This window comes from Microcaecilia unicolor, chromosome 11, assembly GCF_901765095.1.
Source record: "Microcaecilia unicolor chromosome 11, aMicUni1.1, whole genome shotgun sequence".
Taxonomy (NCBI): Eukaryota; Metazoa; Chordata; class Amphibia; order Gymnophiona; family Siphonopidae; genus Microcaecilia; species Microcaecilia unicolor.
In genome coordinates this window covers 194,945,752-194,958,353 of record NC_044041.1, presented here as the reverse complement: position 1 = coordinate 194,958,353, position 12,602 = coordinate 194,945,752, and the positions used below count along the sequence as shown (strand labels likewise).

Sequence of the window (12,602 nt, the reverse complement as noted above, 5' to 3'; positions counted from 1 at the left end):
CGGTTTATAAATAGAAATAAAACAAAATAAAACATGGAAAAGAAAATAAGATGGTACCTTTTTTTATTGGACATAACTTAATACATTTCTTGATTAGCTTTCAAAGGTTGCCCTTCTTCGTCAGATCGGAAATAAGCAAATGTTGGTAGATGACAGTATATATAAGTGAAACATCAAAGCATTTCAGTGACAGTCTAACAGGATGGGGGTGGATAGGTGAGAGACAGGAAGAGTCCGGTGCATGAGGGACAGGGAGATATGCATGGAGGGTGACAAAGCAGTACAATTTTATGGTTTATAATGTGCTAGAAAACCCAGATCTTTGTTAAGTCCTGTCTGCTGGGTGTCAAAATACGGTTTATAGAATATGCTGAGTGCCCATCCATGCAACTAAATGTTGTCACGGGCAGTTGCGCCAAGTAAAACTTGCAACTTAGAATTTACGTGCATCATGCTATAGAATACGCTTAGACAGTTCTGCATGGAAATTCTAATTAATGCCAATTAGTGTCAATAATTGCTTGTTAAGTGGCTGATTGGCTTATTAAGTAATTAAATTGAACACACAAATCCAGAATATGACTAGATTCGCACGTCGCACTATATAGAGCCCAGGGTTTAATATGCTATTTTATATAATAATGCACATATGTGCAATTATCTTGGCACATGTAACTATATACATACAGTTACAAAATTGCCCTTTGTATTTGTACCTGAGGCAGCAGAGAATGAAGGGACTTCCCCAAGGTCACAGGGAGTGAGGATGAGATTTGAACCTGGCTTCCCTGGTCTCAGCCATTAGGCTGATCCTCCACTTCAGCCCAGTGGGGATGGAGACAGCTCTGGGTGTCTCTGTCTCATTACAGTGCAGCCTTATTTCAGGGCAACCAGGCTGCTTCCTCAAATTTTGCAATTGGCGCACTGGGTTGGGATGGAAGGAGTCTCTGGAATATTTGGTGGGCTCTCTAGATCTATGGGAGTTGGGAGAACCACATATTCTTGGGAACTATAAGGTTGCTGCTAAATTCATGGATAAAATGCTAGGTCATAGAGCTGTGAGCAGAACAGGAAAAGGCCTCCAGGTAGAAAATCCAATCAAAAAAGGAGCAGAGGATGGGTAATGGACACTCCAACACAGGGTCTGGTGCTTAAGAAATTCTTTATTCAGTATTTATACAGTAGGACCCGACACGGTCCGTGTTTCGGCGTGATGAAACGCCTACCTCAGGGGTCACAATGGTTTTCGAACAGATGTCAACACGTAGAATAATCGAAAGACCTCCGTTCACACAAAATGTATGGACAAAAAAAAACGCAGCCAGAAAGCCGAACGCAGCCGAAACACAGACCGTGTCAAGTCCTACTGTATAAATACTGACTAAAGAGTTTGTTAAGCACCAGGTCCCTGTGTTGGAGTGTCCTTTACCCCATCCTCCACTCCTTTTTTGATTTAAATGCTAGGTCAGCACTGGAATGCAGTGTGTGGTCTGGGGAAGGGGAAAGGCTGTGTTTTAATAGATACTGTTCCAGAGATTCTGTACTTTCCCTGCTAAGTGAAAGGTCTCATACCTTTTACCAGAATCAGTCACACTTCAAGAGATCCTCAAGTTTCTGGGAGGAGCATTTCTGATCCTCCCCTGCTGTGATGTAGGAGGCAGAAGGAGGGGTGACCCAACTGGTTTCTGAGGTGTTAATGGAATTATAAAAATGTGAAACAAATACATTTTTATGAGTAATCTTCCTTCATTTTTATACAAGGGGGGGAGGGAATCTTTCTGTAAGAAACAGGGTGGCATGGCTCTTCAGCCTTTATGTTCTTTAGAAAGCAAAAGAGAATGATGGGAGGCTGAAAGGGAAAGAGACAGAAACAGACAAATTAAAACAAATTTACAGCTTGAGCAGCTGAAAATATGGCCTGTAATTCTCTGTTAGTCCTCTAGATGGCACCCTTGACCCATAAAAACAATCCACTCTCCTCTTTTCACTCTCACCCTTTATCTCCCCTGGGTTCCCAACATCTCCCTTTGTTAGAAATCACAGCACCCCCTTCCCCCATTGCTTTTCTATCTTAGCCTCCTTCCTGTCCTTCCCAACTCTAACCAATCACAGGTATTGCAATTTTTGGAGTCTAATTAAACACAGAAATACCATAGGCACAAGCTTCCCTTCTAGTCTGAGACCTGAGCTGCTTCAGAGCTGTGTGAGGATCAGTGGAGTGGACTAAGCAACCCATAGCTAGGGATTGAGCCAGTCTGGGTTTTACTTCCCTTGCTTTCAATGGAAGCAAAACCTGGACTGGATCAATGTGTCCTCCTTTTTCTGGAGCCATATGGTAACCCATAGCAGTTTCTGCCAGGTACATATGACCTGGATTGGACCAGTGGCATAGCCAAGGTTGGGCTTACATAGTAACATAGTAGATGACGGCAGAAAAAGACCTGCGCGGTCCATCCAGTCTGCCCAACAAGACAACTCATGTGTGCTACTTTTTGTGTATACCCTACTTTGATTTGTACCTATGCTCTTCAGGGAACAGACCGTACAAGTCTGCCCAGCACTATCCCCACCTCCCAACCACCAGCCCCACCTCCCAACCACCGGCTCTGACACAGACCGTATAAGTCTGCCCAGCACTATCCCCGCCTCCCACCACCGGCTCTGGCACAGACCGTATAAGTCTGCCCCGCACTATCCCCGCCTCCCAACCTCTTGGGTGGCACTTTGAGCTCAGGCCCACCAGTAGCAACACACCAGTGTTGCCAGGTGGGCGGTTTTACCGCCCAATTGGGCGGTTTTCCGCGACCCGCCGCAGGAAATTTTTGCCCGCGGCGGGTTGCGGTTTTTTGGGCGGTTTTTTAGGCTTCCGGGCGGCTTTTTGGGCGGCTTTTTGATTTTTTTCAGCCGCGGGGGGCGGGGTTAGTGACGTTTTTGGGCGGGGTTAGTGACGTTTTGGGCGGGGCCGATGACGTGGGAGGCGGGGCCGATGACGTGGGAGGCGGGGCCGATGACGGGGAGGCGGGCCCGATGACGTGGGAGGCGGGGCCGGTGACGGCGGGGGCGGGGCCGGTGACGCGGGGGTGGGGGTGTCAGGGGCGGGGTTTGTGTTTGGGCGGGTTTTGGGCTGGTTTCTGGCCCGGATTGGGCTGGAAAAAAAATTTCTACCTGGCAACCCTGCAGCACACCTGTGATGTGGCTGGCAGAGATTCCCAAGCTGAAAACTCCCAACGACTGTCCCTCCTGCATACCTTATAAATAGCAGATCTTCACCTGCAGGAAGCAGCGACTGATACATACTGCTCACACCGGCCCCAAAGCCCTCCCCTCTGACTTATTCCCGCCTATGCAGAAACAGGAAGCTTCATCAGTGGGAAGGATGTGGGGCCAACATGAGTACTGAGTATTAGTTGCTGCTCACTGCTGGTGAAAATCTGCTATTTAAAAGGAGTGCAGGAGAGGGGGGATATTTGAGAGACCACATGGCATGCAGGCGAGAGAAGGAGAGACCAAATCACCTGTGGGATGGGGTGGGGTTCTTCTGCCCACCCATCTTGGGCCCAGGCCCATCCAAAATTGGGTGTCTGGCTACGCCCCTGGGCTGCAGGCTAGGCCCTGCGTTACTGTCAAGCAAACCCCAAAACATTGTATTGGAGTTAAGAAGGGGACCTGGCATTAGACACGCTGGGGCCCAGGGAAGAAATTTAGGAGGGGGCCCCAAAGCCTGGAAACAAGCTGTAGGTTCTTCAACTTCAGACACACTTAATAAGGAGTCCCCTGTAGCAAGGGGGACAAGGGCAATTGCCCTGGTTGCACCCCTGTAACACCAGCCCTGTCTGGTCTATCTAGATAGTGTTGACAATCCCAAAGTGAGGCCCAGTGCCCTACCTTATGTGAAGGCTTGGTGGGTTGCCCATTCTCCATGGGGTCCATGTCAGTTGGTCCATCCCACTGCAGGATATTGTACTTCCCCTCTGTGTTTGGTCTGAAAGAAAAATATGATTAATAGAATCTGTTAGAGTGGGGTCGCAGGGAAGCCGGCAATGCATCTGCCCAGAATTTCTCTGAAAACAGACAGTAGTCAACACGAGACAACAAGCAGTGCAGCTGCTCTGAATTATAGAAACAGAGAAACATGAGGGCAGATAAAGGCCAAATGGCCCATCCAGTCTGCCCATCCTCTGTAACCACTAACTCTTCCTTTTCCTAAGGGATCCCAGGTGCTTGTCCCATGCTTTCTTAAACTCTGATACAGTCCTCATCTCCAGGACCTGGAGGTTAATTAATTGGTACAGGTACTTATATGGCTCAGAACACAGTTAAACAGTTATACCGCTAACAATTATCCTGTGCTCCTGTCTAGGGAGATTTGACCTCTAATGCCCTACTAAAACTAGCTAGCCAAGCTGGAAAAAGGAAACCATAGGCACAGATTAAATATATATTAATTTATTAAGAAAAGAAAATATATAATAAGTATTCTGAAGCAACGTGGAGGAGTGGTTAGGGTGGTGGACTTTGGTCCTGGGGAAATGAGTTCAATTCCCACTTCAGGCACAGGCAGCTCCTTGTGACTCTGGGCAAGTCACTTAACCCTCCATTGCCCCATGTAAGCCGCATTGAGCCTGCCATGAGTGGGAAAGTGCAGGGTACAAATGTAACAAAAATAAAATAGATACTATGGGAGATTCTACATGGAATGTTGCTACTATTGGAGATCCTACATGGAATGTTGCTATTCCACTAGCAACATTCCATGTAGAAGGCTGTGCAGGCTTCTGTTTCTGTGAGTCTGACGACGTCAGACTCACAGAAGCAGAAGCCTGCGCGGCCACATTGGTGATCTGCAAGGGCCAACTTCTACATGGAATGTTGCTAGTGGAATCTCAAATAGTAGCAACAGTGGATGAGTGGCCTAGTGGTTAGGGTGGTGGACTTTGGTCCTGAGGAACTGAGTTCGATTCCCACTTCAGGCACAGGCAGCTCCTTGTGACTCTGGGGAAGTCACTTAACCCTCCATTGCCCCATGTAAGCCGCATTGAGCCTGCCATGCGTGGGAAAGTGCGGGGTACAAATGTAAAAAAAAAAAAAAAAAAGTGCCAAGCAAAATTACAAAAACACTTGCCATAGAACAGATTATCATCAAAATAGATAACACACAATCTGATTATCCTGAGACTAACTACAGAAGTGATTAGAACAGTACAACTGATATCCTAATAATCCTTATGAGAACTTAGCACATGTCATATGCAAAATACAGATTAGCTGAATACTCCACTGACCAAAAAAAAATCCTGACCTAACCTATCTGTCTCAGAATAAACTAAGGCCTCACTATCCCCATCTATAGGTAATAAATCCTGAATCTCACCATGCCGTCTGGCAGTCTCCAAATGGTAGAGAAGTGGAGTTTTCCTCACTCCAGCTGAAACGTCAGCGAGCCTCCCAGGAATAGGTCCAAGAATTGTATCTCTGAACGCAAAAGGGTATAGTCTTTGATGAGGTCTGATGTGAAAGCTGAGCTCACCTTGAGTTTGTTACACGGCATGCAGTTCGCTGGTTAGGAAAACAGTCTCTTGCTCTCTTCAGAGCTTCCTGTTCACTGGCACATCCTTCCTTCTGGTCTCTCCTCATTCTCCGGTCTCCGACTGACCTCCCCCCCCAAAAACCAACTTTCTTCAGTCCAAAACTTAGGTATCCAACATGGTCAGCTGATACCTGCGGACCAATCACACACCATGACCTATGTCCAATATAGTCATGAAGAACCCTTTGTTCTAGACACGAAGCGGTTATCAAGGGCAGGCAAACTCTCTGTATGGTTCCATTCTTTTTGCTATGGGTGTTTTTCTCCTACAAGCTTCTTCCCAGGGAGATAATGGGTGCCAGCTTGCAACAAATAATATGCCCTTGCAGAAAACTTTGCAATGCTCAGCAGTACTTTTCCATTGCAAGCAAGGTGGATTCTAATGGTTACAGATGAATTCAGGTCACAACATAGTAACATAGTAGATGACGGCAGAAAAGGACCTGCACGGTCCATCCAGTCTGCCCAACAAGATAAACTCATATGTGCCACTTTTTGTGTATACCTTACTTTGATTTGTACCTGTATTTTTCAGGGCACAGACCATGTAAGTCTGCCCAGCACTATCCCCGCCTCCCAACCACCAGCCCCTCCTCCCACCACCGGCTCTGGCACAGACCGTATAAGTCTGCCCAGCACTATCCCCGCCTCCCAACCACCAGCCCCTCCTCCCACCACCGGCTCTGGCACAGACCGTATAAGTCTGCCCAGCACTATCCCCGCCTCCCAACCACCAGCCCCGCCTCCCACCACCGGCTCTGGCACAGACCGTATAAGTCTGCCCAGCACTATCCCCGCCTCCCAACCACCGGCTCCATGTGATAGCTTAGATAAACCCAAATAAGGCTTCAGAATCCATTTTGTTAGAAGAATGGTTCAGGCTTGTATAGGCCCAAACCAGCAAAGGTGAGATCTCAGGTAAATACCCCTACAGACCTCCACTGTAGCCTAATGGTTAGTGCAGTGGCCTCTGAACCCATGTAACTGGGTTCAATTCCCATTGCAGCTCCTTATGACTCTGGGTAACTCCCCTAACCCCCCCCCCCCCCCATTTCCCCAGCTAGAAAATAAAGTGCCTGTATATAATATGTAAGCCATTTTGATTGTAACCATAGAAAGATGGTTTATCAAATCCTATCACCTAGTATTACTGTAACAGTATGTACAAAATTAACCCATTTGGAGACATGGTCCCTGAGAAACAAGACTGTGACAGCAGGTAGAGTGCAAGGGTCAGCATCACATCATTCACTGTCCCACTAGACTGCAGACCTTAAATCAGTGGCGTAGCCACAGGTGGGCCTGGGTGGGCCAGGGCCCACCCAATTAGGGCTCAGGCCCACCCAACAGCAGCACACGTATTAGCGGTAGCAGGTGGGGATCCCAAGCTCCGCCAGCAGAAGACTTCCCCCTGATGTTAATGGAAACGCTATTCTCCAGGATACCAGCACCTGCGCCTGTTCAGTTTTCAGTGCGTGCCTGTCGCAGACTGCTAAGGTGCAAAGAAGCGTTTTCCCACCAGCTGAGATTTTGTTTTTTGGTGGTAGGTGGAGAACACTTGGTGCCCACCCACTTCTTGCCTAGGCCCACCAAAAATCTGTTGTCTGGCTACGCCCCTGCCTTACATTGTTCCCTACTTCCCCACCACACCATGTAAGGCTCATGTGCCTTTGTGAATTCCAAGAGAGTTGAAGGCTAGTACTTCTAGGCTAACACAAGAAAGACATGCTTCCCAGGTTTCTGTTTGTAATCCTGTTTCCCTGCTCCAGCCAAATCACAGAAGATCCTGCTCTCTCTGAAAGATTTGGCTGAACTTTTGCAGGAAGGTTGGCACTTCAGTAAGACATCCTTCTTTCAAATTTCAGTCAGATCCAGAGAGGAAGATGGGGATTTAATTCATAGTACAAATGACGTTCTGTTCTACTCCAGAGCTCCCAGGGCACCTGTAATCTTAATCCAGAGCATCCATCACCTTAGAGCATTCAATCCCTCTCCCAAAGTGTGTGGGAGGTGGTGGAAACGAAAACGGTAACGGAATTCAAACATGCGTGGGATAAACATAAAGGAATGCTGTTCAGAAGGAATGGATCCTAAGGAGCTTAGACGAGATTGGGTGGCAGAGCCGGTGGTGGGAGACGGAGATGGTGCTGGGCAGAATTATACGGTCTGTGCCAGAGCCGATGGTGGGAGGCGGGACTGGTGGTTTGGAGGCGGGGATAGTGCTGGGCAGACTTATACGGTCTGTGCCAGAACCGGTGGTGGGAGGCGGGGCTGGTGGTTGGGAGGCGGGGATAGTGCTGGGCAGACTTATACGGTCTGTGCCAGAACCGGTAGTGGGAGGCGGGGCTGGTGGTTGGGAGGCGGGGATAGTGCTGGGCAGACTTATACGGTCTGTGCCAGAGCCGATGGTGGGAGGCGGGGATAGTGCTGGGCAGACTTATACGGTCTGTGCCCGGAAAAGGACAGGTACAAATCAAGGTAAGGTATACACAAAAAGTAGCACATGTGAGTTTATCTTGTTGGGCAGACTGGATGGACCGTGCAGGTCTTTTTCTGCAGTCATCTACTATGTTACTATGTAAATACTTAATTATTTAAAAGGATTTCCAACTCACATCATCTAACATACAGTGGTGGAAATAAGTATTTGATCCCTTGCTGATTTTGTAAGTTTGCCCACTGACAAAGACATGAGCAGCCCATAATTGAAGGGTAGGTTATTGGTAACAGTGAGAGATAGCACATCACAAATTAAATCCGGAAAATCACATTGTGGAAAGTATATGAATTTATTTGCATTCTGCAGAGGGAAATAAGTATTTGATCCCCCACCAACCAGTAAGAGATCTGGCCCCTACAGACCAGGTAGATGCTCCAAATCAACTCGTTACCTGCATGACAGACAGCTGTCGGCAATGGTCACCTGTATGAAAGACACCTGTCCACAGACTCAGTGAATCAGTCAGACTCTAACCTCTACAAAATGGCCAAGAGCAAGGAGCTGTCTAAGGATGTCAGGGACAAGATCATACACCTGCACAAGGCTGGAATGGGCTACAAAACCATCAGTAAGACGCTGGGCGAGAAGGAGACAACTGTTGGTGCCATAGTAAGAAAATGGAAGAAGTACAAAATGACTGTCAATCGACAAAGATCTGGGGCTCCACGCAAAATCTCACCTCGTGGGGTATCCTTGATCATGAGGAAGGTTAGAAATCAGCCTACAACTACAAGGGGGGAACTTGTCAATGATCTCAAGGCAGCTGGGACCACTGTCACCACGAAAACCATTGGTAACACATTACGACATAACGGATTGCAATCCTGCAGTGCCCGCAAGGTCCCCCTGCTCCGGAAGGCACATGTGACGGCCCGTCTGAAGTTTGCCAGTGAACACCTGGATGATGCCGAGAGTGATTGGGAGAAGGTGCTGTGGTCAGATGAGACAAAAATTGAGCTCTTTGGCATGAACTCAACTCGCCGTGTTTGGAGGAAGAGAAATGCTGCCTATGACCCAAAGAACACCGTCCCCACTGTCAAGCATGGAGGTGGAAATGTTATGTTTTGGGGGTGTTTCTCTGCTAAGGGCACAGGACTACTTCACCGCATCAATGGGAGAATGGATGGGGCCATGTACCGTACAATTCTGAGTGACAACCTCCTTCCCTCCGCCAGGGCCTTAAAAATGGGTCGTGGCTGGGTCTTCCAGCACGACAATGACCCAAAACATACAGCCAAGGCAACAAAGGAGTGGCTCAGGAAGAAGCACATTAGGGTCATGGAGTGGCCTAGCCAGTCACCAGACCTTAATCCCATTGAAAACTTATGGAGGGAGCTGAAGCTGCGAGTTGCCAAGCGACAGCCCAGAACTCTTAATGATTTAGAGATGATCTGCAAAGAGGAGTGGACCAAAATTCCTCCTGACATGTGTGCAAACCTCATCATCAACTACAGAAGACGTCTGACCGCTGTGCTTGCCAACAAGGGTTTTGCCACCAAGTATTAGGTCTTGTTTGCCAGAGGGATCAAATACTTATTTCCCTCTGCAGAATGCAAATAAATTCATATACTTTCCACAATGTGATTTTCCGGATTTAATTTGTGATGTGCTATCTCTCACTGTTACCAATAACCTACCCTTCAATTATGGGCTGCTCATGTCTTTGTCAGTGGGCAAACTTACAAAATCAGCAAGGGATCAAATACTTATTTCCACCACTGTATACTAGGTGTTACAATTGATCGCAATTTTACACTTGAGACCCAAGTAAACTCCACTGTAAAGAAAATGTTTCACTCAATGTGGAAACTCAAACGTATAAAACCTTTCTTCCCGAGGGAAATATTCCGTAAACTAATTCAATCAATGGTACTAAGCCACGTTGACTACTGCAATGGAATCTACGCGGGATGTAAAGAACAACCCCCAAAGAAACTCCAGACAGCCCAAAACACAGCAGCCAGGTTGATATTGGGTAAAACACGATTCCAAAGTGCCACACCACTCCGTGAAAAACTGCACTGGCTTCTGATCAGAGAATGCATCACCTTCAAAATCTGCACCCTGGTCCACAAGATTATCTACGGTGAAGTCCCAGGTTACATGATTGACCTGATTGATCTCCCAACCGGAAATAGAACCAGTTCATCACAGACTTACCTGAATCTCCACTACCCAAATTGCAAAGGACTTAAATACAAGACAACCCATGCGTCCAACTTCTCCTACATAAGTACATGACTATGGAACGCACTGCCACAAGCTGTGAAAACAACCTACGACCATCTAAAATTCAGAAAATCACCAAAGACTCATCTGTTCGGAAAGGCATACCCGACTGACCCAACATAAATGCCTCAACTCCGCAACACATCATTACCAAAGATCGTATTGGACATTATCAAACCTTCCCTTTCTTTAACCCTACATGCCTGACTCTTATCTTCCCTATTCCACCTAACATCTAATTGTATCTGTTCCCTACCGGACTTGGCGAATGCCTTTACGGTATTATGTAAGCCACATTGAGCCTGCAAATAGGTAGGGAAATGTGGGATACAAATGTAACAAATGAATAAACATTTGGAGCTGTTTATGACCATGCTTTATTATAAGAGTGGGGGGGGGAGGGGGGATGCTGTAAAAGCACAAGGTACATGGCCCCTGCACATTTATTTTATTTAAAATGTCCCTCCCTTTCAGCTGATGACAAAATGTCAGATCCCCCCGAGATCCCGAGCCTGGCGGAGAGAGCTTCTGATTAGTTGTGTGACGTCAGCCTTTAAAGCAGAGATATAGGGCTTATCGCCGGATGGAGAATGCCCCAAATGCGCAGCGGAAGGAGCAACGCTGGGCCACATGTCTTGGGGCTGCCCACGCCAGGGGCGTAGCCAGACACCCAATTTTGGGTGGGCCTTGGCCCAAGAATGGGTGGGCAGAAGAACTCCGCCCTGTCCCACAAGTGATTTGGTCTCTCCCTCTCGCCCGCATGCCACATGGTCCCTCATACATCTCCCCTCCCCCGCATACCTTTTAAATAGCAGATTTTTACCGGCAGCGAGCAGCAACTAATACACTCTGCTCATCCTGTGGGACTACATGAGAGGGAAGGCTGTGGGACTGGTGCGAGCAGTATGTATCAGTCGCTTATCACTGCAGGCGAAGATCTGCTTTTTACAAGGTTTGTAGGAGGAGGGACAGTTGTTTGGGAGTTTTCGGCTGGTGGGGATCCCTGCCAGCCACATCATAGGTGTGCTGCTACTGGGTGGGCCTGAGCCCAAAGTGGGTGGGCCTGGGCCCACCCAGGCCCACCCTTGGCTACGCCACCGGCCCACACGTTGGGAAGTTTTGGAAAGACCCGACCACGCAGATAGCCGCCATCTGGTCTACAAAGTGGTAAGCGGATGCTAGACTCCTCTTTGGCTACCTGCGGTTGACCAGGCCCCTGCCTAGGGGATGCCGAGCATTTGTCATGCGCACAGTAACGGTGGCGAAGAGAACCATCTTGTCGGCATGGCTATCAGCGGAGGGCCCCACGGTGCCTCAGGGGAGAGGGCAGATGACCCATTTGTTACGAACTGAGAGAACGAGCTTGAGAGCTCGACGACCACTACACACCAGGACATTCTGGAACTGCTGGACCCCGTTTTGGCTAACACTATCACCCCATGCCGGGGGGGGGGGGGGACAGATAACGAATATGTGACACAGACGCTGCTCTAAAGCAATAAGAGTATGAGGATTGCGAAAAGAGACTGTGACAGAAAATGGGAGGGGGTAGGGTAAAGGAGGGGAGGGGGGAGATGAAAATGTAAAAAGTTACTGGAGAGACAAAACTTAAAGTCTAGCACCAACAATGTTTTGTTTTGTTTTGTTTTTTAGTTACATTTGTACCCCGCGCTTTCCCACTCATGGCAGGCTCAATGCGGCTTACATGGGGCAATGGAGGGTTAAGTGACTTGCCCAGAGTCACAAGGAGCGGCCTGTGCCTGCAGTGGGAATCAAACCCAGTTTCCCAGGACCAAAGTCCACCACCCTAACCACTAGGCCACTCCTCCACTGTTGCTACTATTTGAGATTCTACATGGAATGTTGCTATTCCACTAGCAACATTCCATGTAGAAGTCGGCCCTTGCAGATCACTAATGTGGCCGCGCAGCCTTCTACATGGAATGTTGCTGGTGGAATAGCAACATTCCATGTAGAATCTCCAATAGTGGCAACATTCCATGTAGAATCTCCAATAGTAGCAACATTCCATGTAGAATCTCCAATAGTATCTATTTTATTTTTGTTACATTTGTACCCTGCGCTTTCCCACTCATGGCAGGCTCAATGCGTTTTATATGGGGCAATGGAGGGTTAAGTGTTAGACAACTAGGCAGATAAGTATTGTATGGCAATGTTCTTTTGTGATTTCTCCAATAAAAGTCATCTACTATAATAAAACGCACCCTCAACGTTCTGAGGACAAAGGTTCTGAACTCAGAGCACAACGATAAAGGGTTCGTAACT

The 12,602-nt window shown here is 47.8% G+C and overlaps 1 protein-coding gene across 1 annotated transcript in view; it reads right to left on the bottom strand.

Moving 5' to 3' along the window:
- LOC115481181 overlaps positions 1-12,602 on the bottom strand; it is a 57,671-nt gene that overhangs the window by 33,941 nt on the left and 11,128 nt on the right. The window contains exon 2 of the mRNA XM_030220248.1: positions 3,886-3,982. Within this exon, the coding sequence (XP_030076108.1) occupies positions 3,886-3,982 (97 nt within the window). The remainder of the gene's footprint in view (positions 1-3,885; positions 3,983-12,602) is intronic.